At 47.7% G+C, this 24,880-nt stretch overlaps 2 protein-coding genes across 6 annotated transcripts in view; one reads left to right on the top strand and one right to left on the bottom strand.

The window, feature by feature from the left end:
• Positions 1-17,257, top strand: part of LOC311152337 (interferon-induced very large GTPase 1-like) — a 64,014-nt gene extending 46,757 nt beyond the window's left edge. The window contains exon 4 of one of the 3 annotated variants that reach the window (XR_014616054.1): positions 16,936-17,257. Coding sequence is in view for 1 of the 3 variants with exons in the window: in XM_084203315.1 (XP_084059441.1) it covers positions 2,934-10,265 (7,332 nt within the window). In the remaining 2 variants the exon portion in view is untranslated. Of the gene's footprint in view, positions 1-2,931; positions 11,319-12,372 lie in introns of those variants that run through there. The other 2 variants (XR_014616055.1, XM_084203315.1) reach the window with 2 other exon arrangements.
• A 2,518-nt stretch (positions 17,258-19,775) lies between these two features.
• Positions 19,776-24,880, bottom strand: part of SELENOI (selenoprotein I) — a gene marked incomplete at its 3' end in the record, with an annotated part of 29,704 nt that continues 24,599 nt past the window's right edge. For 2 of the 3 annotated variants that reach the window (XM_084202447.1, XM_084202449.1), the window contains one exon: positions 19,776-24,070. In XM_084202447.1, the coding sequence (XP_084058573.1) occupies positions 23,954-24,070 (117 nt within the window). The remainder of the gene's footprint in view (positions 24,071-24,880) is intronic. The other variant, XM_084202448.1, reaches the window with a different exon arrangement.

Below are 24,880 nucleotides of genomic sequence, written 5' to 3'. Positions count from 1 at the left end.
TGAGACGGCCACCAATGGGCACCTCCTTGACAAGACCCTCTGTGCTAACGAGCAGGAGATCACAGTGGGCACCTCTCTGAGTCAGCTCCCAGCATCTCCAGCATGAAAAACAGAGTTCACGCCTTAGAATTTTTAAAAGTTTACTACTACTACTACTAATACTAATACTAATAATAATAATAATATAAAGGAAGGACAAAAATATTTCCAGTGCTGGGGTGCTTTTGATGAATGGCCATAAGGTGTATACAGTGTTATCTTTATACAGTTACCTCCATTACCTTGCTGACATGCATGCATATTCATGTGTTTCATATATTATTCAAACATTCTTGTGAACTTTCTGATGTTTTGGGAATTCCTTTGTTTGACTTCTTCACACTCTGGCTTATCTGCAGGGCATTCTGGGTGTCAGGTCAATATATTTTATTTCTTCTTAAGTCTCCATCCTGCTGTTTCACATCCTCTGATAAGGATTTAATATGTCCTCCTGAATTTTAACATGGTATTCTCTAATTGTCCTCCTGTGCTCTGGTTTGTGTCACGGTTATCTCATGGCAGTGGATGGCTTTGCAGTGTTTTAGTTACACAAAAGCCTTTTTCTACATCTTGGGTTTTGCAAAGTTCTATAATACAAAACATTCATCAGACTTTTTATTTCAATGAGTGATAGATATTATATACATTACACTACTATTTCTATGAGCAATGAAGTGCATACTTAAACTGATTGTATTAAGCAGCTAAAAATAGTTTTAATTGGTGCTTTTTCTTTATACTTATCATCACTAATGTGAAAAATGCATATTATATGATTGGCTTTTTGCACATATTAAAATGAATACTATCTATGTTATGTTAGAAAGTTATTCTGTATTCATATTTTTAAGTAGTGTAGTAAATATAGTTTTTAGGCTGTAACATAATGTTGAAATTAAAACTATGTGATATAATATACTTTTTATAACTAACTCAAAGAATAAATAAAATAACTACAGAATTCTTCATATAAAAATAATGACAACAAAACACTAAAATCTCAAAAAAATTTATTACTTCTTTATCAAGACAATTCAAACTTCTTCCAGACTTCAAGTGACCAAAAAGATTAATTTACAAGACGAGGAGGGGAAGTTGACAATAAAAAAAAATTTTGTTTAAAAAGAATATTTAAATCATGTATGAAATACATGAATGTACAATGAGCTGTTGCTTTTAAAAGTTAATCCTTTGCTAACAACACGTGTTCTAGAGCAGAACAAAACACCCAGACATACGTAATTCTTTAGTTTTTATTGTCATTTATTACCCTAAATTTAATTATCCAAATTCTTATTACCCTAATTTTTATTACTATTTTTATAACTATTTTATTACAGCTAAAGTTTTAAAATTTAACACAAGTGATTAACATTTTTCACAACTAACAACATGCAAAAGATAATGCATAAATGCAAAAGCCAATATTATCGGGTCATTTTTCACATCCAGTCAGTAATTAAGGGCCACCAGGATGCCCCAGGCACAGCTGTGAGCAGGAACAAGGTGGATTTTCCCCTGCACTGGGTGAGCCCCTGAGTGTGCCAGGAAGCAGCTCCTGGGAAGAGGCCAGAGAAGAGCAAGAGAGGGGCTGTGCTGGCAGCCAGAGCAGGAGCACAGCTCAGAGCCCGTGGAGAGTGTGTCTGGGGAGTGTGGGGTGCCCATGGGGGGAGTGTGTGAGCGCTGCCTCCAGGTGCTGGGAGCAGCAGGCTGGGCCAGGCAGCGAGCAGGGCTGGGCAGAGGGTGCAGGATGCAGGCAGGGCTGTGGGATGGGCAGAGGGGCTGTGCCAGTGCTCCAGGGAGCCAGGAATAGCCCTGGCTGTCTGCACTTGTGGATTGAGGAGTTGTGCTGGGAGGATGTGGGTGATGGTGAAGGCAGCACCTTGTCCAGGGCAGGTTGTGTGGCTGAGTGAGTCTGTGTGTCTTTGTGTGTCTCGGTGTGTGTGTCTGTGTGTGTGTGTGTGAGTATCTGCGAGTCTGTGTCTCTGTGTCTCTGTGTGTGTGCCTCTGTGTGTGTGTCTCTCTCTGTCGTCTCTGGGATACTCACTCAGCTACAGGGTTGATCCTGCAAACAGGAAAGCAACAGGCACATCCAGGGTGCTGGGAAGGAGATCCTGGTGAAGCAAATAAATAGACCCCACTACCTGATGTATTTATAACGTGGGTATGTATTGTCAGCACCTGGCACAAGCAAGATAGCTCTCCTGAAAACTTGTGCCCCAAGCCTCAGTCTGACCCATATCTTTATTCACAAAGGTGTTCCATATGCAATACATTACACAACCTTTCCAGGCATATTCAAACCCTGGCCCCACCTGTCCTTGCCTCGCATGGTAATTAGAAATTAGATCCACACCCTTCTGGGCATGCATTGTTTGCTGTGGTGGTCGCACAGGGGTCTCTCAGTGGGCTCTGAGGCTGAAGATTGTGGTCTTCCTCATGACTGAGCATTTGAACTTTTCTCCTTTGCGTGTGCCTTTTGGTACCTTGGTGCTTCTCTGAGTACATCTGTCGGCCTTGATCAGCTTGGAGACAGAGGAGTCCCTTTCCCTGGGTTCTTTGCATCCCTTGGTCTCCTCTGGTATTGTTCTTTACGCAAGAAGCTTCAGAAATTTGCATTTTCCTCTGCCCTTTATACCATGGCAAAGGTTTCTTAAGTAAAAAGGTTAAAATTCAGCACATAGTTCTACAGCCTAAACTTTAAATGCTTAATTCATATTGCTAACTCAAGTGAACTCCAAAAATCTCTATTTCACTGGTTCTTGTGCCATCCAAGGCCTACCCCAGCAGCCAGGTGGGAGCAATCCCCAGGGCTGCAGCTGCTGCAGAGCCTCTGCCAGGAGCCAGGGCCTCTGCAACATCTTAGGGAAAGTCTCTGTTCTTCCTCCACAGCCATGGCTTCATGGAAGGACATACAGGAGGGGGATGCAAAGACACAGCTGCTGACAGAGGAATTCCAGAAGGAATGGCAGGATGCTGGAGGATACCGGCTGCCCAAAGCTTCAAAGAAACTGCGACTCAAGTGCGGAGAAGCCCTGGAACAGCTGGAATATAAGGACTATCCCCTGCTGGACTATGAGGTACAGCACCTCTGGGAAAAAACGCCACTCCAGAAATTCGTGAAAATAACAGGTGACAAAATGTGTGAGGAGTTGCAAAAGCATAAATCAGAGAAGACAAAGCAGAGACAAGATAAGGCCAAACAAGGTCTGAAGAATTGGACAGAAATGCTCAACAGCCGCAGCCACAGCCAGGATACTCTGAGGGAGAAAGCAGAGACTCTGTGGGGACGCAGGCAGATTCTCAAAGAGTTCTGGCCACTAGCAGAGAAACCCTTGCCAAATATACTGGAGAGAATCCAGAAACAGCTGGAGCAGCAAGAGCTGTTAGCAGGCAGGAGGAAAAACATACCTGACACAGAGGTGCTGAGGAGGGCGTCGGGGGGACTGGCCCTGCAGGGCATCTACAGAACCAGCAGACGTGAAGATGTGCTGGCAAAGCGAGAGCAGCTCCTCAGGGTTCCTGAGGGATTCCAGCTCGCTGGTCCAGAGCAAAGATCACTGCTTGAGAGGAAGGAGTTCTCCTCCTCTGCAGCAGAATCCACTTTCACCAAGTCCATGGAGCAGCTGGGGTTCAGCATGAGTGTTTCTGCCAAATGCTCATTCTGGGGGTTTAGTCTTGGAGCGGATGTAGATCACAGCAGCTCCTCGCAGTCAGAGGACACCCACCAGTCCCACTCTGAGCAGAGCTACTTTTGCATCACCAAGTACCAGTACATCCCTCTGGCCTCCTGCTACTTCCAAAGGCATCAGCTTCGCCTCTCGGATGCCGCTCTGCAGGAGCTGCAAGACATGGAGCAGCTTTTGAGCTTCAGTCAGGGAGAAGACAACCCCACCTTGGTGAAGATGTGTGAGAGCTTCTTCAGCAGGTTTGGCTCCCACATAAACCAGGGTCCCATCCACTTTGGGGGGATATTCTGGTGGAAGGCATCTACAGAAGGATTCCAAGCCGAGCAGCGGGAAGAGGTGAAGCGACAAACGTCTGGAGCACTGAACAGCTTTGTCAAGAAAACCTATGGTGTCTTCCTGGCTAGTGCTGCAGGGGCCCTTGATGTTTCCAAATCCAGCTCACAGGCTTCTGTACAGGGCAGAGCCAGAGAGAGTTCTCATACAGCGATTCAGCTCTACGTGGTCAACACAGGGGGCCCAGCAGACACAGTTTCCCTTCCTCAGTGGAAAATGGGGCTAGTGTCTGATAACACAACGTGGTGCGTTATCGATCGTGGCTTTAAGCTGATCCCAGTGTGGGACATCATCCGATACAATCACGGTGGAGATTTTAAGTCTGTTGGTCAAATAAGCAGAGCCCTCAGGGATGCGTACAAAGCACTGATGAATCAGAGCGTTGGCATCATTTTTGGAGAGGAACTGGGCAGTGCAGTGCAAGAGGCCAGAGATTTCATGGAGACTGTGAAGGTCTGGAAGGTGACAAAAGTGGATGAAAGGAAGCTGCTCATGCTGATGCAGCTAAAAGATGATCTGAGTGCAAAAACCAGGAACCCCAGTGTGTGGATCAACGTGTGCTTGTCAGACAAAGCCCTGCAGGACTTCCTGGTGAACACCGTGCGGAGATGCCAGGAGTCACCTCCAGAAAACACCATCTCTATCAAGGTAATGTTGAGGAATCTTCTGAATCCTCACATCTACTCTGTCAAGGACTTCCCTGAGGCTTCCTTCATTATGCAATGGGTCTTCCAGACTGAGCACCCACTTCCCAGATCTCCCAAAGTCTCTGAGCTTCAAGAGCTCATCAAAACATTGCAGCAAATGAAGGAGCACATCCATGCTGTCACCTACGCACCAGGAAGCTCTGCTTCTGACGTTCATGAATCAAAGATAGAAGCCACCCAGACCAGCAGCCTCGCCATTTATTCCTTACTCCAGTCTCTCCAGGAACAGGATCAGAAGGACATGGAACTGTTGGTGCTCTTGATTGCAACCAGCACAGGTTACGAGATGGAAAGCAGCACTTTTCAGCACCTCCTTGGACACCCAGAAATTCAGTACATGGCCAAGGAAATGGAAGTGGCACATGCAGAGTACGTGAACCTGAAGGAGCAAGATGCTGACAGAGCTGAGGCCTTCCTCCTGCTGACGGGTCTGACTGTGACACCAGAAAATCAAGAGCTGTCCCCTGAGCAGAAGAGGGAGCGTTTAGTTTTTATGGAAGATCACATGGAAGGTTTGTGGTCCACACGGATAAAGAATCTGCTCCAAAAGTACTATGGAAACAAAGACTGGGAGAGGCTGGAATGGGACTTGGACTCTCTGATCAGTGGGTGCTTGGATGACAAATGGGATGAACAGAGCATGCAGAACATACTCAGTGACCTGGAAGACACTTTTCCAACACCTGAGGACCACAGTCAGTCCCAGTCCAACTCCGACAGCAGCCAATACAAAGACAATGAAGCCATTGCCAATCAGGAGTTCTTCCAGCTGCTCAAGCGCCTTGGACTGGAAAGTCACTATCCAAAGAAGATGGGGATGGGAGATTTCTATACCATCTGTAAGACATCTCTGCAGGACAGCCAGCCCAGCAAGGACAAGGAACTGCCACTATACTTCTTGCAAAAGCTGTTAATGGTGGATTATCGGGTGAGGTACCTGACTTGCTGGGATGAAAACAACCCAGGCCTTGCACCCGTGCCACAAACCACAGAGCAAGAGCACCAACAATCAGACTCCTTTGAAAAATTTCTTGATAAGCTGATGGAAGCAGCTCCTGAACATGTAAGAAGGGATGGCCATGTGCACCCCATGGACCTGCAGATGGCCATCTTCCATTGTGCTGATGACTTCCTGAGACAGACGCTTGCAACCAAGCTGGCATTCTGCCAACTGGCACTGCCTCTGCTGGTGCCCAACCCATGCACTTCAAACATTGAGTTCCTGCTCTATGCCCTCAGCCAAATACAAAGGAGCTGGAAAGAGGAGCACAAATCAGGAAAGCAGGCCCAAACAAAGAGTTACAACAACAAACTCATCTTTCAGGCACAGACACCCATCGTGTCCTTCATCCGCATTGGCAGCTCAGCCTCCTCTTCCAAGTCCCAGCTCCTGAACGCTCTGCTGAGCAAACACAAACACGACACTTTCTTCCACCGCCACTGCAGAGGCAGCACCAGAGAGCGTTTGCTGATGGAAGGGCTGGTGGAGATTGCCTGGTACTGCCCTGGTGGAAGCCCCGATGACACCTTTGAGCGCTGCATGGCTTTCTGTAACCTGCATGGAGATGCCCGGGATCATGGAGCACAGCTGCTGTTCCTGCAGGAGATATCTGCTGTCAACGTGGCTCTTGTATCTGAGTTGGAGCACATGGACAACAGGGGGAAAAAGCTTCTGCAGGACCTGTGGCAGTCACAAAGGCCTTTTGTTTGTCTTCTCACAGAAAAAGAGAACGTTGCAGCTGGACAAGCCAGCAAAACCATAACAATAGGGATCAAGAATAGAAACGAAGCAGAAGTGGTGGACCAACTGACCAAGACAATTGGGAATCTCCTGGAAGAGTCTAATCCACATTTCAGTCTGGAGGCCTGCATGGACAAAGCTCACCAGCATGGATTTATAGTGGATGCAGATCAACCCGCATGTGTGACAGCCAAAGCAAAGGCAAAGGAGCTGGTGGAGCTTCTGAAGAAAGAGAAGCTGTCTGAGATCAAATCCCGGCTGCTGCCGCTTCAAGGAAAACTGTGGTACCAGTGGTGCCAAAAGGACAAAGAACTCACTCGCTTGCAGGAGAAGAGGAACAAGAGCATTGAGCATCATCGCAGCCAAATTGAAAATGACAAGAAAGCAATAAGAAGAAAGCAAATTAAGCGAGCTTTCCCTCTCAACCCACTGATGAAATCATTCCTTGGCTTTCTCCATGCCCAGCCAGCAGATACCAAAAAATGCTTTCTGCAGTGGATGAAGGTCTTTATGGATGAGCTGTCCTGTGGTCTCGTTGAAGATCTCAGGAGAGACTATCATGAGTTATGGTCTGAAATCCTGACAGGAATGGCAAGTCAGAAAATTTTGAGCCTGACTGATGAGTTGCAGCGTTATTTGAATGCCCTCTCTGATGAAATCAATGATTCATCCATCAGCATAGAGCATGTTCTGAGAGAAGTAGGGCAGATTTATGAAGCTGTGCAATTTATAAGCTCCAAAAATGAGAGCTTTGTAAAACTTCCAGAAATTGCAGCAGAGCTGATGGTTTCAGGGTATCCCATGGAGCTGATGGATGGGGACACTTCTTACCTGCCCTTGCGCTGGGTGGGAGCAATCTTTGACAGCTTGATTGAGAGGCTGGGGGACAAACGAGTGTTTGTGCTCTCAGTGCTGGGCATCCAGAGCACAGGCAAGTCCACCCTGCTGAATGCCATGTTTGGTCTGCAGTTCAACGTCAGCGCAGGGAGATGCACCCGCGGGGCCTTCATGCAGCTCATCCCGGTGAGCAAGGAGCTGCAGCACGACTTGGGCTTTGATTTTGTGCTGGTGGTTGACACAGAGGGACTTCGTTCCACCGAGAAAACTAAAAAATACTCCCTGAACTATGACAGCGAGCTGGCCACCTTTGTCATTGGTGTGGGCAACTTGACTGTGATCAATATCTTTGGAGAAAATCCATCAGAAATGCAAGATATTCTCCAGACTGCTGTGCAGGCTTTCCTGAGGATGAAGAAAGTCAATCTTTCCCCAAGCTGCCTCTTTGTCCACCAAAACGTGGGAGAAGCAACTGCCAAGGAGCAGAACATGGAAGGACGAAGGCGTTTGCAGGAAAAGCTGGATGAAATGACTGTGGTAGCTGCGCAGCAGGAATTCTGTGACATCTCCTCCTTCAGCGATGTCATTGGCTTTGATGTGAACACCCACATTCACTACTTTGCTCACCTGTGGGAAGGAAACCCCCCAATGGCACCACCCAACCCCAAATACAGCCAGAATGTCCAGCAACTCAAGAGCAAAATCCTCCAGGCTGCCAAGAAGCAGTCACAGCGCAGCATTTTGAGGCTCTCCAGCCTGAAAGATCGTATTGGTGACCTCTGGAATGCTTTGCTGAATGAAAACTTTGTGTTCAGCTTCAGGAATTCCCTGGAGATTGCTGTGTACAGGAAACTGGAAAGTGCCTTTAGTCAGTGGACATGGAGGCTGAGGAGTCACATCTTAGATGTACAGATGAGATTGGTCAACAAAATTCGGAATGGGGACTTGCAGAATGTCACCAGAGAACACCTTGAAGGGCTGGTGCAAGAGACAAGTGATGCCATTGAGAAAGAAGTGGAAAAGTATTTCAGGGAAGACAAAGACCGTGAGACACTGGTCCAGTGGAAATCAAGCACAGAAATGAAGCTGAAAGAATTAAAAGAGACTCTTCTTCATGAAACAAAAAAGAAATGTGAGAATCTCATTGAGCTACAGAAGGAGCAGAAGAAAGTGGATGCAAGGAAGTTGGAATATGAAGATGAGCTCCTGAGAAGGAGTCGGGAGCTGGCTGTGACTCTGAAAGGGAAGAGCCTCAGTGAGAGAGAACTGAAGGACAACTTTACTGATGTCTGGAACCAGTGGATTGCCGAAGTCTCCAATGTTTGTAATCCTCCAGGACAGGTGGATATCGATGCAGAAATTGAAGATGTCCTTGTAGAGCACTTTAAGGAGCCAGGTTTTCATGCACGGCTCAGGTCATTTCCCAGTGGCACAGGATTTTCTTTCGACCCAAAGAAACACATCAGGAAGAAAAGTTATTTAGGCTATAAACAAGATCCCCGGAGCACTCCCAATTCAGGTGTTATGAGCTTTCAGCACATCACAGACAACATCATAGCATGTGTGAAGGCAAACATTACTAAGAAGGAAGAGGAGAAACGGGATTACAGTCGAAATTTTATTCATGAAATACTCAATGAAATAAAGAAAGGTATCAACTCTGTCCCCAGCAATGGGAATTTTATTTTTACCAGACAGTACAGCATGGATTTGTCTCTGTATCTGTGCAGAATGGCAGCAGAAAGGTTTAAAGCTATGCACGAAGCATTCCAAAAGGCAAATGACCCAGTTGTGTACCTGAGCAGCAAGAGAGAAAATTTTTTCCAATGTTTCCAGATTTCCTGCCAAGGAGCCACTTCTGTCACAACTTTTGCTGTTCTCCTTTGTGACAAGATTGAACCAGCTCTTCACCATGCAGTCTATGAGAGGACAGCTAAAGACATTGCTGAGGACATGCAGGGCAAATTCCCAGATTTCAGGGGCAACAGAGCCAATCTGGAAGTTTGCATCCTGAGATACCTGGCAGAACAGGAAAATTTTGAGTATTTCAAACAGTACTTAAGTTCCCCACAAAAGTATTGTGAAAGTTACATTGAGAGACAAGTTAGGAATTACTGTTTAGATAGGAGTAGGAGGCTGATGATGTTTTTAGATTCCTCCCTTGATATTCTCTATAAAAACATACTTTCAGCTGTTTTTTTATCAACCCAAATTGTCAAAGACAGAAAAGACAGAGAAGACAAAATCTCTCTCTGGCTGGATGAATTTTGCAGGGAACTGTCAGAGGTGATCAGCTTGCCCAGAAGTGACCTGAAGGGCATCGAGCACCAGGAGGTCACAGACATTGAGTTCCTGAGCAGTGCCATGGCAGGAGCTCTGGATGACCTGAGGGAAAGGCTCATGAAAGAATTGGCTGGTGCTGACCTGAGCTCATTTCCAAGGCAGCCTCACACCATCCTGGCAGAGCATTTTTCGGGTTGCTGGGAGCAGTGTCCCTTTTGTGGGGCTGTCTGCACAAACACCATGTGGAATCATGATGGAGACCATCAGGTGGTCTTCCATCGCCCACGAGCTTTGATGGGATGCACATGGTGGAAACGTTTACCTGGCATTGAGCATGATACACACGAACTGATCATTGATATTTGTTCCAGCCTTGTTGCAAGTGACTGCAGATTCAGATTTGGTGGTGGCCCATGGATCCCTTACAAAACATACCGTAGTGCTGGACCTCCTTTTTCCACATGGAACATTCTTCCTGACTCATCCATGCAGGCGTACTGGAAGTGGTGTGTGTCTCATTTTAGGACACAGCTGGAAGCTTTGTACAAAGGGAAATTTCAGGGCAAAGGAAAAATCCCTGAGGCGTGGAAGAGAATTACCAAGGAACTAGCACTGTCTGAGCTGGAGAAGCATTAGGCCACATCCATGGGCAGGAAAAACCACAGTAGCTTTGCACTTTAGGAGAACTTTCTTCAATGCTCCTCACAAAGTACAGTTACTATGACAATGCTCCCAACCCAGTGAAGACAATGCTACCTAATTTTTCTCAAATTTGATGAAATAAGGTACCTTACTGTGGTCATCATACCGCAACTCCCTTGTTTCATGAGAAAGCCAGAATCCTCTTGCCTGTTTGCCATAAACATTTGCCTCGGTTTTGTCCTAGAGCCAAACCAAACCCCCTCCTTGGGCCAATTGGCCTCATGGCCAAGCCTCAGCCCAAGGGGCAGGACAAGGAGAAAAGCAGCACTCAAAGCACGCCTTGGATCAGCTGCTGTGAGACAAGAAGGGACAGTGCCCCAACGGCAGATTTCCTGCAGCAAGGAGCTGTCCTGCTCAGAGAAAGGGCTGCAGGGTCTGAGGCCAGCTCCACGTTGGCTGCAAGCTGGGCAGCTTGGCTTTTGGGTGTCATCCTTCCCTCCCTCACTGCAGCCTCCTGGATCAACTGAGGCCGTTCTCCCAGCAGGAGCTGTTGTGCCTGCAGGCTCAGAAAAGCAGTGACATGACCGCTCCAGGGCTCAGGCAGTGCTTTCACTCCCTGTCTCAGGGTGCTGTGTCTCTGTCCAGGGCAGCCGCTCCTGCTCAGGTGCCTGGGGCTGCTGCCCTTCCCTCCAGCCCTCAGCCCCAGCAGGAGCTGCTCCTGCCCTTGGCCTCTCTGCTGAGCAAAAGCCTTTGGAATGCCCCATGTGGAGAATCCTGTCTGCCAGCACCTTCTGCAGCAGCCCTTGGGGCAGTGCTGGTGCTGTCCAGGCAGGCTGGTGGCACCGGAGCCGTGCTCTGGAGAAGGTGGCACCAGCTGGCTCTGCCCCAGGGAGCCGTGGGGGCTTTTGCTGTGCAGGTGCTGCAACCCCGCTGGCAATGGGAGGGCCAAGCCCTCCTGGAGAGCTGCTGAAGGGCTGCTTCAGCCTCATCCCCTGCAGGCTCTGCTAATAAAGGAGATGATTTGGACTGCTCTGTGTCTCCTTTGTGTTTAGGGGATCCACAGTTGGGGCTGACTCCAGCTCTGCAGACAAGTAGGGGACAGGGGGGTGGCACTGGGGGAGGGCTTGTGACAGCAGAAGTTCTGCTCCATTCAGGGTCTCTGCTCCGGGAGCGGCTTTACTGTTGTGGCTTAACACCATGAGATATTTTGGGGCAGAGTGCAGGACTCTGTCTGGGATGTGGGAGGCTGGTTTATGGCTGCTTTTTTGGCTCAGCGGTTGAGGACAGCAGTTGTGTGTGTTACAGATGGCTTTTGGCTCCTGCAGGGACACTGCTACAGTTTAGCTTTCCACCCTGGGTCTGCCAAAACTCCACTGCTCCGGCTCACTGCTCTGAGGATTCCCCCCAGACTTTAGCCCCCTTGCCCCAACTTAGGTGTGAAAAATATATAATATATGATTGGCTCTTCACAAACATTAAAATGAATACTCTATGTGTTATGTTGGAAAGTTATACTATATTAACTTCTTTTAAGTAGTGCTATATTAATCTAAGCAGTGTAGTAAATATAATTTTTAAGCTGTAGCATAATATTAAAATAGAAACTATTTGATGTAAGATACTTTTTGTAACTAACTTAAAAATTAAAAAAGATAACCAAGAAATTCTTCACATTATCCTATCTAGATAAAAATAACAACAGACACCGAAATCCCAAGAAAAGAATTATTACCTTCTTAAAGCTAAAATTAAACAAAAACACCCTAATTTGAAAAGAATGTTTAATTCATATATAAGATATATGAATATACAATAAACTATTGCTTTAGAAGAGGAATCTTTTATTAGCAAAGTGTGCCTTTTGCAAAATACCAAACACTCAGACATCCATAATTCTTTACTTCTTATTGTCTCTTATTGTCTTTTATGATTCTAATTTTTATTATCCTAATTTTTATTGTCCCAATTTTAATTACTATTTTCATTACTATTAAACTTTTGAATTTTAACAAAAGCAAATAGCGTTTTTCACATTAGGAAAGACAGGCACCCAAAGCCCACAACACACGTGACCATCTCCCATCTTTTCCCCTTGCTCGAGGTCCCACCACCACCTCCGGAGGTCTCCAAGTCCACTCCAAGCACCCCTGAATCCCCAGAGGAGCCATTGTGGCCTCTCCACCAGCGCCCCCTGGAGCCCCGGGGGCGTCACTGCAGCCTCTCTGTCTCAACTGAGGCAACAGCGCTTCCTGCTGGTTGCGGGTGTAACTGCACCAAAGGGAAATTACTTGATGGGTGAGAAAAGGCTGGTTTTGGTTGTTGTTTGTTTGTTCCTCTTGTTGCTGTTTATTATCAACGCCTTACAGAAGGGATGGGACTACTGTCAGGCTAAAATAAATTTATTACTCAGATGAACATCAGTCTCAAAGGCCGTCAGATTTTAAAGGAGCAAGCAGTCAGCCATAGCTCAAAGTAGCCACAAGTTTCTTCATTACAAAGCAATATATAACATTCTAACCCAATGGAATGTTGCTACAAAGTTTATTTTGTTCTTCTAACCTATCATCTTTCCTTAATTCTGCTGCACTGTAGATACTTTTATCCAATGGGCTACTATTACACACGCAAACTTATACATCGATTTTAACAGCTAAACTCTTAGCTTACTCTATACAATTACATTACTACACTATAAAACCCTTCACCATCTTACCTAATACAGTTTCTCATTTACTTAAAGCATATTCTTACTTACAAGAACAGAAACATAAGTTTATAATTTCTCTGCTTAATCTCTGTGTACTTTTATTTTTACATCAATCCAAGCTTCTTCCAAGACTGCAAATCAAACCCTTCATTGTCTGTGGTAGTTTCTAAGTTTACATTTCCCACAGCTGTTGTTGTTTATCTTGTTATATCTATATCTACATCTAGATCTGGATCTAATCTATATCTGTCTATATATTTCCTAGTAAGAACATGTATTCCTTTCCCTGTATCTTTGCCTAGAAGCCCAGTAATTCCAAAGTTATAATAATTTGGAGTGAGGGGTTCATCTTTCCATTCCAGGAAGGTTCTCACCTTCCTGGGCACGTATCTCTCTGTTAAACCAGGAGACTCTATCTTTCCAGCTTCAAGACAACACTCTCCTATAGTTCAAGCTCAATAAAATCTTTCAGGCTTTTTTTCCCCTGATAACCCCATGACATTTTTAGGCACTACACCACCATCCTTCTGCTGTACTGGATTATGGTGCAGTGAGAAATAAATCAACATATGATACTCCATCCTATTTTCCTTCCCCGTGACAAAACAACATTAATTATAATAAGGTGTTATATATGAAACCATTCTTTGGCTATTTTTCCTCATCATCTAATGCACAGATTGGCCACCAATGATTACAATATTCAACCAATTGTTTTCCTGCCAAGGAATCTCCACTCACCCCCTTTCATCAGCATTTCAGCATACAGCCTGAAGAGAAGTTCTTTAGAATTCCCCCTTCAGCGGATTGACCTGACCCCATGATGCAAAACTACAAAAATATAAAATTTACCACTCACACACCACAGAGCTTGAAACAAGGCACCTGTGTAAGCTCCCTACAAAACAGCCAGCACAGCTTTCAGCACCCTGGGAGGGAGACTACTACAACCCATAAGGTGCCTTCCCTTTACTCTTCCTTTTAATCCAATCCTGTGAGGATTTTCCACCATAATTTAGGACAAGTGCACCCTTCACCCTGTTTAGTAATGCTGTAAAATCCCAGGGGCCTTGCTCTGAACTCACCAGATCAGAAAATAGAGGATCTCCCAAAAAAAGCCTTCAGTGAGTGCTGGAGTCCTTTCAATCCTGTGAAACCACAGAGTGTCAGAAGCATTGTCCCATCTGGGTCACCAAAAACTGTCACCAAAATAAACCCTCTAAACCCTAGTGTGTATTAAGAACCAGCATCACTTTATTGCAGCACTGGTTGCAGGGGGATAACCCCACCTCAAGTGTTTCCCTGGCTCAGGGGTTTACCGGTATTCATTAACCTGAAGTATTGATACTCATTAAATAGGTGGTTACAGAATATTCCAGGGTCTTTCTGATATGTTTGAGATTTTTTTATTTTGCCTCGATGTGTTCTTGGGGGTCCTTGGGGTTCCTTGGGGATGCTCCATAGACGATGGGTTTCACCCAGGTTATGTAAAGCTGCCAAAGGTGCTTCTGAACCAGATGGGTTCAGCTGGTTTGAATTGTTCTTTTCCAAACAAAGTAATTCAGTAATTCTATGATCCTGTATAGGCAATGTGATTTCACTCAAGCTGATCTGTTCCATGGCCTTCCTGGGCACCAACATCAGAGTAACAAGTCTGTACTTTCCTGGATCCTCCCTTCAGCCCTTCTTGTAGATGGGTGTTGCACTGCCCAACCTCCAGTTTTCTGGGACCTCCCTGGTGAGCCAGAATGGAAAATAAAAGATGGAGCGTGGCTTGGGGAGCTCTTCCATCAGCTCCCTCAGCTCCCTGGGAGGAATCAGATCCAGTCCTGTAGACTTTTGAGTGCCTCAGCAGGTCACCAATTGCCTCCTCCTGGATTACAGGGATCTGTTCTTCTCCCCATCCCTGGCTGCCTGCTCAGGGACCTGCTTGCCCCCAGGATTTTTGGTCTTAATAATAAAGACTGAGGGAAAAAAGGCATTAAGTACTTCACCGTTTTTCTCCTCTTTGGTGACAATGATCCCTACTATGTCCAAAAAAAAGGATGGAAATTTTCCTTGGCTCTCATTTAGTTGCTGATATATTTATAAAAATACTTTTTGTTACTGTGAAAAATGCTAATCATGTTTTTTAAAATTTTAAAAGTTTAATAGTAATAAAATGGTTATAAAAATACTAATAAAAATTAGAGCAAAAAGAATTTGGACAGTCAGAGTTAGGACAATAAGGGACAATAAAAAGCAAAACACGGACCTCCTGGGCAATTAAGCCCCAAAAGCACACATGTTAGCAAAAGATTAACCCTTAAAAGCAATAACCTCTTGCATATTCATATATCTCATACATGATGCATAAATTCTTTTCAAACAAAGGGTGTTCTCTGGTTATTGTCAACTTCTCCTTAATTCTGTTGGCACCTCAAAAACGAGAAGGCAGTGAAAGAAAGTTGGTCTTTTCTGATAAGGAGGCAATAATTCTTTTATTGGGGATTTAGGTGTTTTGTTGCTGTTATCTCTGTGTGAAGAATTTCTTTATTATCTCATAGCTAGTAATAAAAAAAAATCACGATGTAGAGTTTTTGTTTTAACATTACGTTATAACCTAAAACGATATTTACCACACTACTTAAAAAAGGTTAATACAGTAATACTAATTAATACAACATACCTGCGAAGGGCCAACCATATAATACACACTTTTCACATTACCTTTCCCAGCAGCGCCCAGACTGAGCTTTCACCTTTCTAATTTTCTCTCTGCATGACCTAACGAGATCCTTGCACTCTTCCCAAGCTCCCGCCCCTTCTTCTGAAAGAGTTCTCCTGAGTTCCAAGAGCCATGTTTAGCCAGGCTGGTCTCCTCCCCCTCTGGCTCATCTTTTGATGGGCAGCTCCTGTGCCTTGAAGTTTTTCTTCTTAAAGCACATCCAGCCCTCCTGAACCGCTCTGAAGTGTCACACTTCAACAAGTCCCTGAGACTCACCTGTGTTTGCGGGGGCTGGAGCACACTTGTCAAAAGGAGCTAAGAAAGAAACGTGAAGGACAAGTCTTTGTTTGGAGATCCGAGGGCTGTCTACCACTTTTAAGAGGGTCCAGAAAAGACCCAGAAGAGTGGAGGACACCGGGCTAAACATGGGGGGAAAGGGAGTGGATCTGAGGGAGAAAGGCCAATGGGAACAGGAAAAAGTGGTGCAGGGGAGGGGCAGCAAATAGAAGAACCAATGGGATGATGGGGCGGAGCACTGCAGCAAACTGGGGCCAATAGGAATTGAGAAAGGGAAGAATATTCTAGGGGATATACATATATGGTGAACAGGGGCTGGGCTGGGGTGGAAAAACTGGGAGAACCAATGAAACTTGAAACATTGACATGTCTCTGCAGAGGCCCATGGGAGGGAGGCTCTTCTCACCCTAACCTAAGAGGGAGGTTTCTCCTACATTTTCTTCTGCCCCTGAAGGACTGGGATGTTGTACCCTCTGTGGTAGACTTTTGAGCTTCCACGTTTCTCTATTATTAAAGATTATATCCCAAGGGAATCTCTGAATCAGTATTCTAAACAAGACAAAACTCATCCTCTGGAAGTTGAAGGTTTTGTTGTAGTTGAAGGTTTTGTTGAAGTCTCTTCTTATTTCATAGAGAACTGAAAATTTCAGTCAATTCATGGTCACTGTGCCGAGTGTGAAAAATGCATATTTTATGATTGGCTTTTCGCAAATATTGCAATGAATATTATATGTATTATATGTTAGAAAGTTATGCTGTATCATTTATTTTAAGTAGTGTGTGAAATACAGTTTTAGGTTGTAACATAATGTTAAAATAGAAACTGCTATGTAAGATATTTTTTAAAGAGAGGAATCAGGTACTCTCACCGAGATAGCCGCCACAGGACACCTAAATCTTTCAGAGAAAAAGAATTTATTGCTCCTTTATCAGAAGAAACGAACTTCTTCCAGCCTCTCTCATCCCTGAAGACACCATCAAGATTACAAGGAAGAAGTTGACACTGCCCAGACAGAATCCTGTGTTGAATGGAATTTATGCACCATGTATGAGGTGTATGAATATGCAACAGGCTGTTGTTTTTAAGGGTTAATCCTCTGTTACTGTGTGTCCTTTTTCGGGCTTATTTTGCCCAGAAAGAGGTACCTGGACTGGTCCATAGGTCTTTGTATTTATTGTCTCATATTGTCTTAATCCAAATTGTCCAAATTATTATTACTCTAATTTTATTACAATTTTTATAACCATTTTATTACTATTAAACTTCTGAAATTTTAAAAACAAGTGATTGGTGTTTTTCACAAAGGGCTTCCCCTGATTCTTACCCGTAGACCCTCGACCTTATGGAGTGACCAAGGCCAGGTTGGACAAGGCTTGGAGCTCCCTGGGATGGTGGAAGATGTCCCTGCCTGTGCAGGGCCGGGATGAGATGAGCTTTTCAGGTCCCTTTTCACCCCAGCCGTTGTATCAATCGATGACTCAGTGACATCCAGGAGGTGCAAGCGCAGGATGGCCTTCCTGCCTCCCCCAGAGCTGCAAACACCTCTGCCCAGGCAGGGCGTGAATCCATCCCTCACCTTCGGGTACCTCGATTCCCACAGCAGGACTCTTGCAGTGCTCCTGCAGCCCTGGGGCTGTCACCAGGAGGGTGGGAGCAGTCCCATGCAGGCGGGAGCCGCCCCGGAAAGGTGGGATCAGCCCTGATGTTGTAGTGTGTTGCAATTTCCTGTTTCAGACTTCTCAATCCTTTCCCAGGTAGCAATAGCTTCTCTGTTCCCCTCCCCCTTTCTCGTCCTAAGTGATGTCCATCAAGCTTAACTTTCCAGCAAGGGCATCGTGTGATTGACAGAAGTTCAAAAGATGCCTCTCAGCCCTGGGGTCATTGGTCTGTCTAAGTGTCAATGTCCCCTGAGACTCGCCCTCTCCCACCTGGTTGGTAGCTCACCTATCCTCTCCCTTCCCCCTCCCCCTGGGCTTAAAAGGACCTGGGACCATGCGGCCGGGATTCTACTGTGGCTGTTACCAAGATTCAGAGATCTGGAATAAAGCTCTGGACCAAACCCTGCGGTAGAATCCTCTCCTTTCTTCTTTACCTAGCCTAAGGACTATCACCCGAGGTAAAGCTGAGTTCCTACCAGCCTGGACTTGTTCTCAGTGTCTAGCTGCAACTCCTAGCTGGCCAGAGGGATCTCTGTGGTGAAAAACCACAGCAGCTGCCTTTGGCCAAGCAGCGAGGGCTGGACGAGCCTAGACACATTCCATCCGGTAATATTGGAATATTATACCAATACCCCAGGACGGTGGGAGCAGCCCCAGGAAGGTGGGAGCATCCCCAGGAGGGTGGGAGCTGGTCTGGGAGGGTAGGAGCAGCCCCAGGAAGGTGGGAGCATTCCCGAGAGGGTGGGAGCAGCCCCAGGAAGGTGGGAGCATCCCCAGGAGGGTGGGAGCTGGTCTGGGAGGGCGGGAGCAGCCCCATGAAGATGAGAGCAGCCCCGGGAGGGTGGGAGCATTCCCGAGAGGGTGGGAGCAGCCCCGGGAGGGTGGGAGCAGCCCCAGGAGGGTGGGAGCAACCCCGGGAGAGTGAGAGCAGCCCCGGGAGGGTGGGAGCTGCCCCGGGAAGGTGGGAGCAGCCCGCACCGCTGGCACCCGGTGCGCTGCCAAAACCTATTGTCAGTCGCAATCCCTTAATTCCATTACACCTACCGCAGCAATCCGCTTAGGGGAAACCGTGGAGAGGCTGAGGGAGGAGGAGACATGGCTTAAATACACCTAGGCTTTATCCCGGGCTGAAGCGCACGGCCCAGGGCACGGGACAGGCCGCGGGGCTCCTGGGCTCTGCTCAGGGCTGGCTGAGTCAAGGGGTTAAGTTAAAAATATAATTAGTAAAGATCATATACTGTGATTAGAGCTTAACAAGAAAATCAGTCGATACCAGGTGGGGATAACTGAAACAAGGTTGGGAATGACAGATGAAGTATCCCAAGAGTGCAGGAGCCATAAATACCACTGGCTTCTAAGAATGAGAGGAGGTTTGGACTGTGAGCAGCAAGTCAAGGAGCCCTGTCAGCTTGACACGGGTGAAGAGTTTACCATGAGGAAGATGTCTTACTTCCTCCCCAGATGTCTTACTTCCTCCCCACTGACCCAATTAAAGAGGACAACTGCACAGCTGTAATGGATATTCAGCTGATTATATTAGAAAGCATAATGATTATGTATTATGCATCTTTAGAAACCTCTTGGATATTGAAAACCTTTTCTGTATAAATAGAGAGCAGGAGTCTGCAACTCCTCACACATGGCTTTGGAAACAATTCCACATGCATCCAGCGCTGTAATAAATACAATGCATTACTTCTTTTCTTACTAATAATACTAATAATTAATAACTAATAATAATACTATTATTTCTTTTCAGCTTTAATTAGTTGAAGAGTTGTCTTGTCTGTGCTTCACTGGCCACCAGCCTGCAGCCTCCTCTGCTGCTCTTGGGACAGCTTCACGGCCTGTCACTGCTGTCACCTGTGTCACTCATGCTGCTCCCCAGCCCAGCTGTTCCCTCACTTCCTGCAGATGTGTTCTGAGAGCTGGAGCCCCTCTGCTCTGGAGTCAGGCTGGGAGAGCTGGGGGTGCTCACCTGGAGAGGAGAAGGATCCAGGGAGAGCTCAGAGCCCCTTGCAGGGCCTGAAGGGGCTCCAGGAGAGCTGCAGAGGGACTGGGGACAAGGATGGAGGGACAGGACCCAGGGAGTGGCTCCCAGTGCCAGAGGGCAGGCATGGATGGGATATTGGGAATTAGAAATTGTTCCCTGGGAGGGTGGGCAGGCCCTGGCACAGGGTGCCCAGGGCTTGAAGCACCCTGGGACAGTGGAAGGTGTCCCTGCCCATGGAATGAGCTGGTCTTGAGTGTCCCTCCCCACCCAAATCACTCTGTCACTTGATGAATCCATCTCTGCTCACTGCCCTCCAGCCCATTCCCCGCTCCAGCTTTTCCTCTTCTCCACACTCAGCAGAAAGAAAAGACAAACACCAGTAAAAGGTGTGGAAAATTTTATTCTTTACTGAACTTTATTAGTTTTCTGTTTGGCTTAAACACAATAAATATTTCAGCAGTAGCATTGAACAGACTGGAATTCACACCCACTGCAGTACCTGAACCCCCAGACTCTGGACTCTGGAGAGCCATCAGGGCCCTTGGGATCACAGCACCTCACTGTGGGCCACTGCCAGCACCACTGTCCCCTTCAGCCCAAGGGACAGGAGGAGGAATGTGTCCCTGCTGGAAGGGAGGGTTGGGGGCAGATTTTGAGGTCTCCAACCAGCTCTGACCAAACGGGCTCTGCAGGTGCTGTGAACTGAGGCAAATTACCCCAAAAACTTCTGCTCCTGGGGCAGGGATGGATGGCCCAGCCACTTCCTTGGAGACCAGCCTGGGGACTTCTCCAGCCAGGTCTCACCACACCTGGATGGACCAGAGTGTTTTCTCCACAAGCAAAGAGGTCAGCGTAGCTCCCATTGTCACCACGGAATCACTGGGGTTGGAAAAGCCCTCTGAGCCCATCAAGTCCAGCCATTCCCAGCACAACCAAGGCTAAAGTGCTGTCCCATGTCCCCTGGTGCCACATCCACAGGGCTTTTAAATCCCTCCAAGGATGGGGGCTCCATCCCTGCCCTGAGGAGCTGTGCCAGGGATGGACAGCCCCTTCCATGAAGGAATTATTCCCAATATTCAACCTGAGCCTGCCCTGGCACAGCTTGAGGCCATTTCCTCTTGTCCTGTCCTTGTCCCACCAAGAGCAGCCTCTGTGTCACCTCAGCCACTGCTTTGACACAGCTCAGAGGCAGAGGTGGGCAAAACCAGGAGAAGCCAAGGCTGGCTTCCCAAAAGCACCTCTTCCCTAGGGACTTTCCAGCTCTGCCAGAAGCAGGCATGGATGCTCTCAGGGAAGAGTTTAGGGCCCTCACTGGAGCCAAGATCAAACCAGCTCTGACTCCCAGCTGCAGATCCTTGACAGGCCAGGAGGTGACACCAGGCCAGCTCTGTTTAAAGAGCTTAAAGATGTTCCCAGAGCCTCGGGAGCTCCCACTTCCAGTGCACTGCTCCTGGCCCTGGCAAAGCCTTGGGGCAGGGGGATATGAGGAGAGGCAGCTGCCAAACCCCACTATGACCAACCAGGGGCTCCAGGAAACCTGGAGAGAGCATGGAGGGACAGGACACAGGGAATGGCTTCTCACTGCCAGAGGGCAGGGCTGGATGGGATATTGGGAATTGGGAATTGTTCCCTGGCAGAGTGGGCAGGCCCTGGCACAGGGTGCCCAGAGCAGCTGTGGCTGCCCCTGGATCCCTGGAAGGGTCCCAGGCTTGGAGCAACCTATCCCTGGAAGAAGAGACAGCACAGATCAGCTCTGGGGCACCAGGCAGGAGGAGCTGAGGAGCCAGGACCTGCCCTCTCCATGCCCAGGAGCACACCCCATGGGAAGGACAGAGCCCAGCCAGTGACCACCAGCACAGAACATCCCCCTCAGGGGCTGTTACCCAGGAACACTTTAATTCTCCAGACCTAAACCCATGGTGGGCAATAGAAGGGTTGGTTCTCAGCTGTCACACAGGGTTTGGTCTCTTTGTTTCTGTTCTGCTCTCAGAATCCAGGAGCAGAAATCACTGGATTTCTAAGAGCCAAAGGAGAATCCCCCCCTCCCCAGCAGTTGCCTGGGCACTGGGATGGGCTCTGCTCCATCCCTGTCCCCACCAGGTACAAGCCAGCCCAAACCCCAGCACTGATTTAAGGAGATTTTTTCTACTTTCAAGGTGCAATAAATTAAGGCACCAAAGAGCCAGAACTCCCCCAAGATAAAGCCTGTGCAGAGGAAGCAGTTCCAGTTTTGCAGAGGGATGTTCTTCCTACACACCAAGACTTAAGCTCAGACAACTCCTCCCAGCCTCAGCAGCATCCCAGTCCTCGGGGGCCAGTGATGGCCATGGGAAGAGACAGGACAAGGCAAGTGCCAGATTTGGGAGCCCAGAGTTCAGCTGGAAGCCTGAGAGAACAGCTCAGTTCTTCCCTGCTTGGGCAAACACAAAACTAGACAGAAAATCACCCAACATACACATTTTTCAGTGTTGCCAGTCCAGCTCTGCTATCTGAACAAGTCCCACAGGAAGCTGTGTCCCAGCTGAAGATTCCCTCTAATTCCTGTGCGAGCAGGACTTAAATTTATCTCCATAATTCTATCTCATTAAATAGCAGGAGTCAAAAACTCAGGTGCAGCCCAAGTCATTTGTCCATGGAGGGTTTTCTTTTCTTGCTGTACAACATCAGTAAAATATATTGGAGGCAGCTACTTTATTAAATAAACTCCAAAAACCATCAGGCCCCTCTCCCTCAGCCCTGCCGCAGCCGTAGGGACACATGAGATCCAGAGCCTCCCACGAGGGATGGCAGCCCTGGGAAGGGCCCAGCTTGCTTCTCACAGGCTGCACTGTGACCAGGGGCTGACCAGGGGTGACCAAGACTAACCAAGGGCTCGCCAGAGGCACCAGGCAACCCATGAACTCACGAGCTCAACCTCTGGGCTTCCAGTCTTGGCATGACAGTGATTCCATTTCCAAAAGAAAAAGCATTAAATAGCAGTTACACGTTGAAGGCTTCCCAGAGCAGGAAGAGGCCTCCCCTGCAGAAGGAAATTGCTCTGACCAAGCTGTCAGATGCCCCACGTTGCACAACAATCAGTGTCTGAAGGAATTTGTTCCCATGGTAGTTCCACCTGCACGATTGGCTGTGCTTGTTCTCTTCCGGATGCAGCCTTTCCAGAGCCTGGGTTTAAGCTACACTCTTCATTCAAGCACAGGTCTTCATTGAATCAAGCCAACAGGAAAGAAAATCAGCATTCAGTCTTCACCACCCCACTCGAAGTCAATTATAAAAACAAATTAAAAAATAAAATCAACGCAAACACATCTCTGACAAGTGGACAGTAAACAAAGAGATGCCTGGATGAGACACGCAGGTGCTGGGGACAGAGAGGGAGATCTGAAAGGTTCCCACCCCTGGGAGCATCCTGAAGGTGCACACATGACCAACACAGGGCTTCAGGTGCTTCTCCCAGTGGTGGAATTGCAGTTGGGAAGGGCCAGGCTGTCCCTGGCTGTGGAAAAGGGGCTCAGGCAGCAGGGAAGGACCCACAGACCCAGCCCACAACAGCAAATCCACACTTGTAGAAATGGAGAGAGCTTGGCTCTGTGGTGTCAGCCACCTTCCATAGCCCAGACCCCATTCCCAGACTGGGAACACACATGGACACACAGGAACGTGTCAAGATGTAGTCCCAGGTACCACACAATGTGCAGAAGCCACATTCCCACTCCTATGGGAAATTGAGCCCTGATTTTCCAAGCCCCCCATTTAGGATTGAACCACAAACTTTGAGTGTCTTTTTCCCCCTCTTAAAAAAAAAAAAAAAAAAGACAACAAAGGTGCTAGCAAGTGTTTGCCCAAAAGCAGGAAGGCAGGACAGAATGTGGGAGAACTGTCACCCTCTGCTCCCAAAGTACCAGCCCAGTATAGGGGCTGTGCAGACAGCAGTACTGGGGACAGCCAGGAATTACCCCCACCACCAGGATGTCCCCCTGCCCTTGGAGGAATCAGCTGCGTTGCTTTTGGTGTCAGGCCAAGGTGCTTTGCTCAGGTAAAGCCTTTGCATCCCCAAGCAGCTTTCCCTGAGCAAGGGCCGGAGTCAGAGGCTTCTCTGGGAACATTCAGCTGGTCTAAGGTACAGTAACAGCGACCTGAAAGGCTCCTCCTCCTCCAGCTCCACCCAAACCCGAAGCTTGCAGGGATGGAAGAGCAGCAGGAGCCGCCCCGGCCCGGCCCCGCCCCGGCTGCAGCGGGTCCCGCGTGTCCTTGGCCCTGTCCAGAGGATAGTTTGATCTGTGGTGATGGCTGAAGTATTTACAGGTATTTGCAGCAGGTATTTACAGTCCTTCTGCAGCCCGCAGGCCGATTTTCTCCTCCTCTGCTCCCAGTCAGTCCGGAGTGGGCTTCCGTAGGGAGAAGGGCCGGATGTTGAAGTGCCTGCTCAGCTGGCTCACCTGGGGACGAGGCAGACACGGGATTGGGTTATCCTGGATCCCGGGGGGTTATCCCGGCTCCCAGGCATGAGCAGCAGAGCCCCAGACCTGCTCCTTGTTCCCACCAAGCCCCTGCCAGCCACTGTGCCCACCTCACCCCTGCCCAGCCCCATCCCATCCCCAGGCACTGGTTCCACGTGGAACAGCCCTGCTCCCTTCCCAACCTTCCCAAACAACATCTGGGAGCAGGCTCACCCTCCGTTTTTCCCCTCCACAGGGGCAGGAGTTGGGAATGCTGAGCCTGCAGGATTTTACCCACCTCCTTCATTATTCTGTTTAAATTCATTTGATTATCTCAGATATCTCTATAAAATATTCCTGAATCCATTCAAAGTGGGTGCTGGATAATTTACTTCCTACAAAAGGAGGCTGAGCTTGACACAGTCAGGGCAGAGGCTTTAATCCTAATCACTCTTCCCAAACTCAGAGCAGTTTGGGATTATGCCCCAATCCCAAAGCCTTTAAAGGCTCTTCAGCTCAAAGTGAAGAGGAGCTGGCACAGATGGGCCCTTGGAAAGGCAGAGGGAGGGAAAGAGGGAGCAGAGAGGAGCAGAGCACTGGGAATCTCCCAGGAGGGAATGGGCAGGAGGATTACACCACCAGCTCAGCCCCATCTCCAGCTGTGATTCCAAGGCCAAATTTATTTAAGCTTCTTAGTAATTCAAATCCTTCTTGCCCAGAAGCCTCATTACACTAATTGGAAAGACAAGGCAACATGGCTATTACTCCTTGGCTGTAATTACAGCTGGGACATGACTCCATAGGCTCTGG

This window comes from Fringilla coelebs, assembly GCF_963513975.1.
Source record: "Fringilla coelebs genome assembly, chromosome: 3".
NCBI classification, from domain to species: Eukaryota; Metazoa; Chordata; class Aves; order Passeriformes; family Fringillidae; genus Fringilla; species Fringilla coelebs.
The sequence above is the reverse complement of the archived record's forward strand: the minus strand, read 5'-3'. Positions and strand labels throughout refer to the sequence as shown.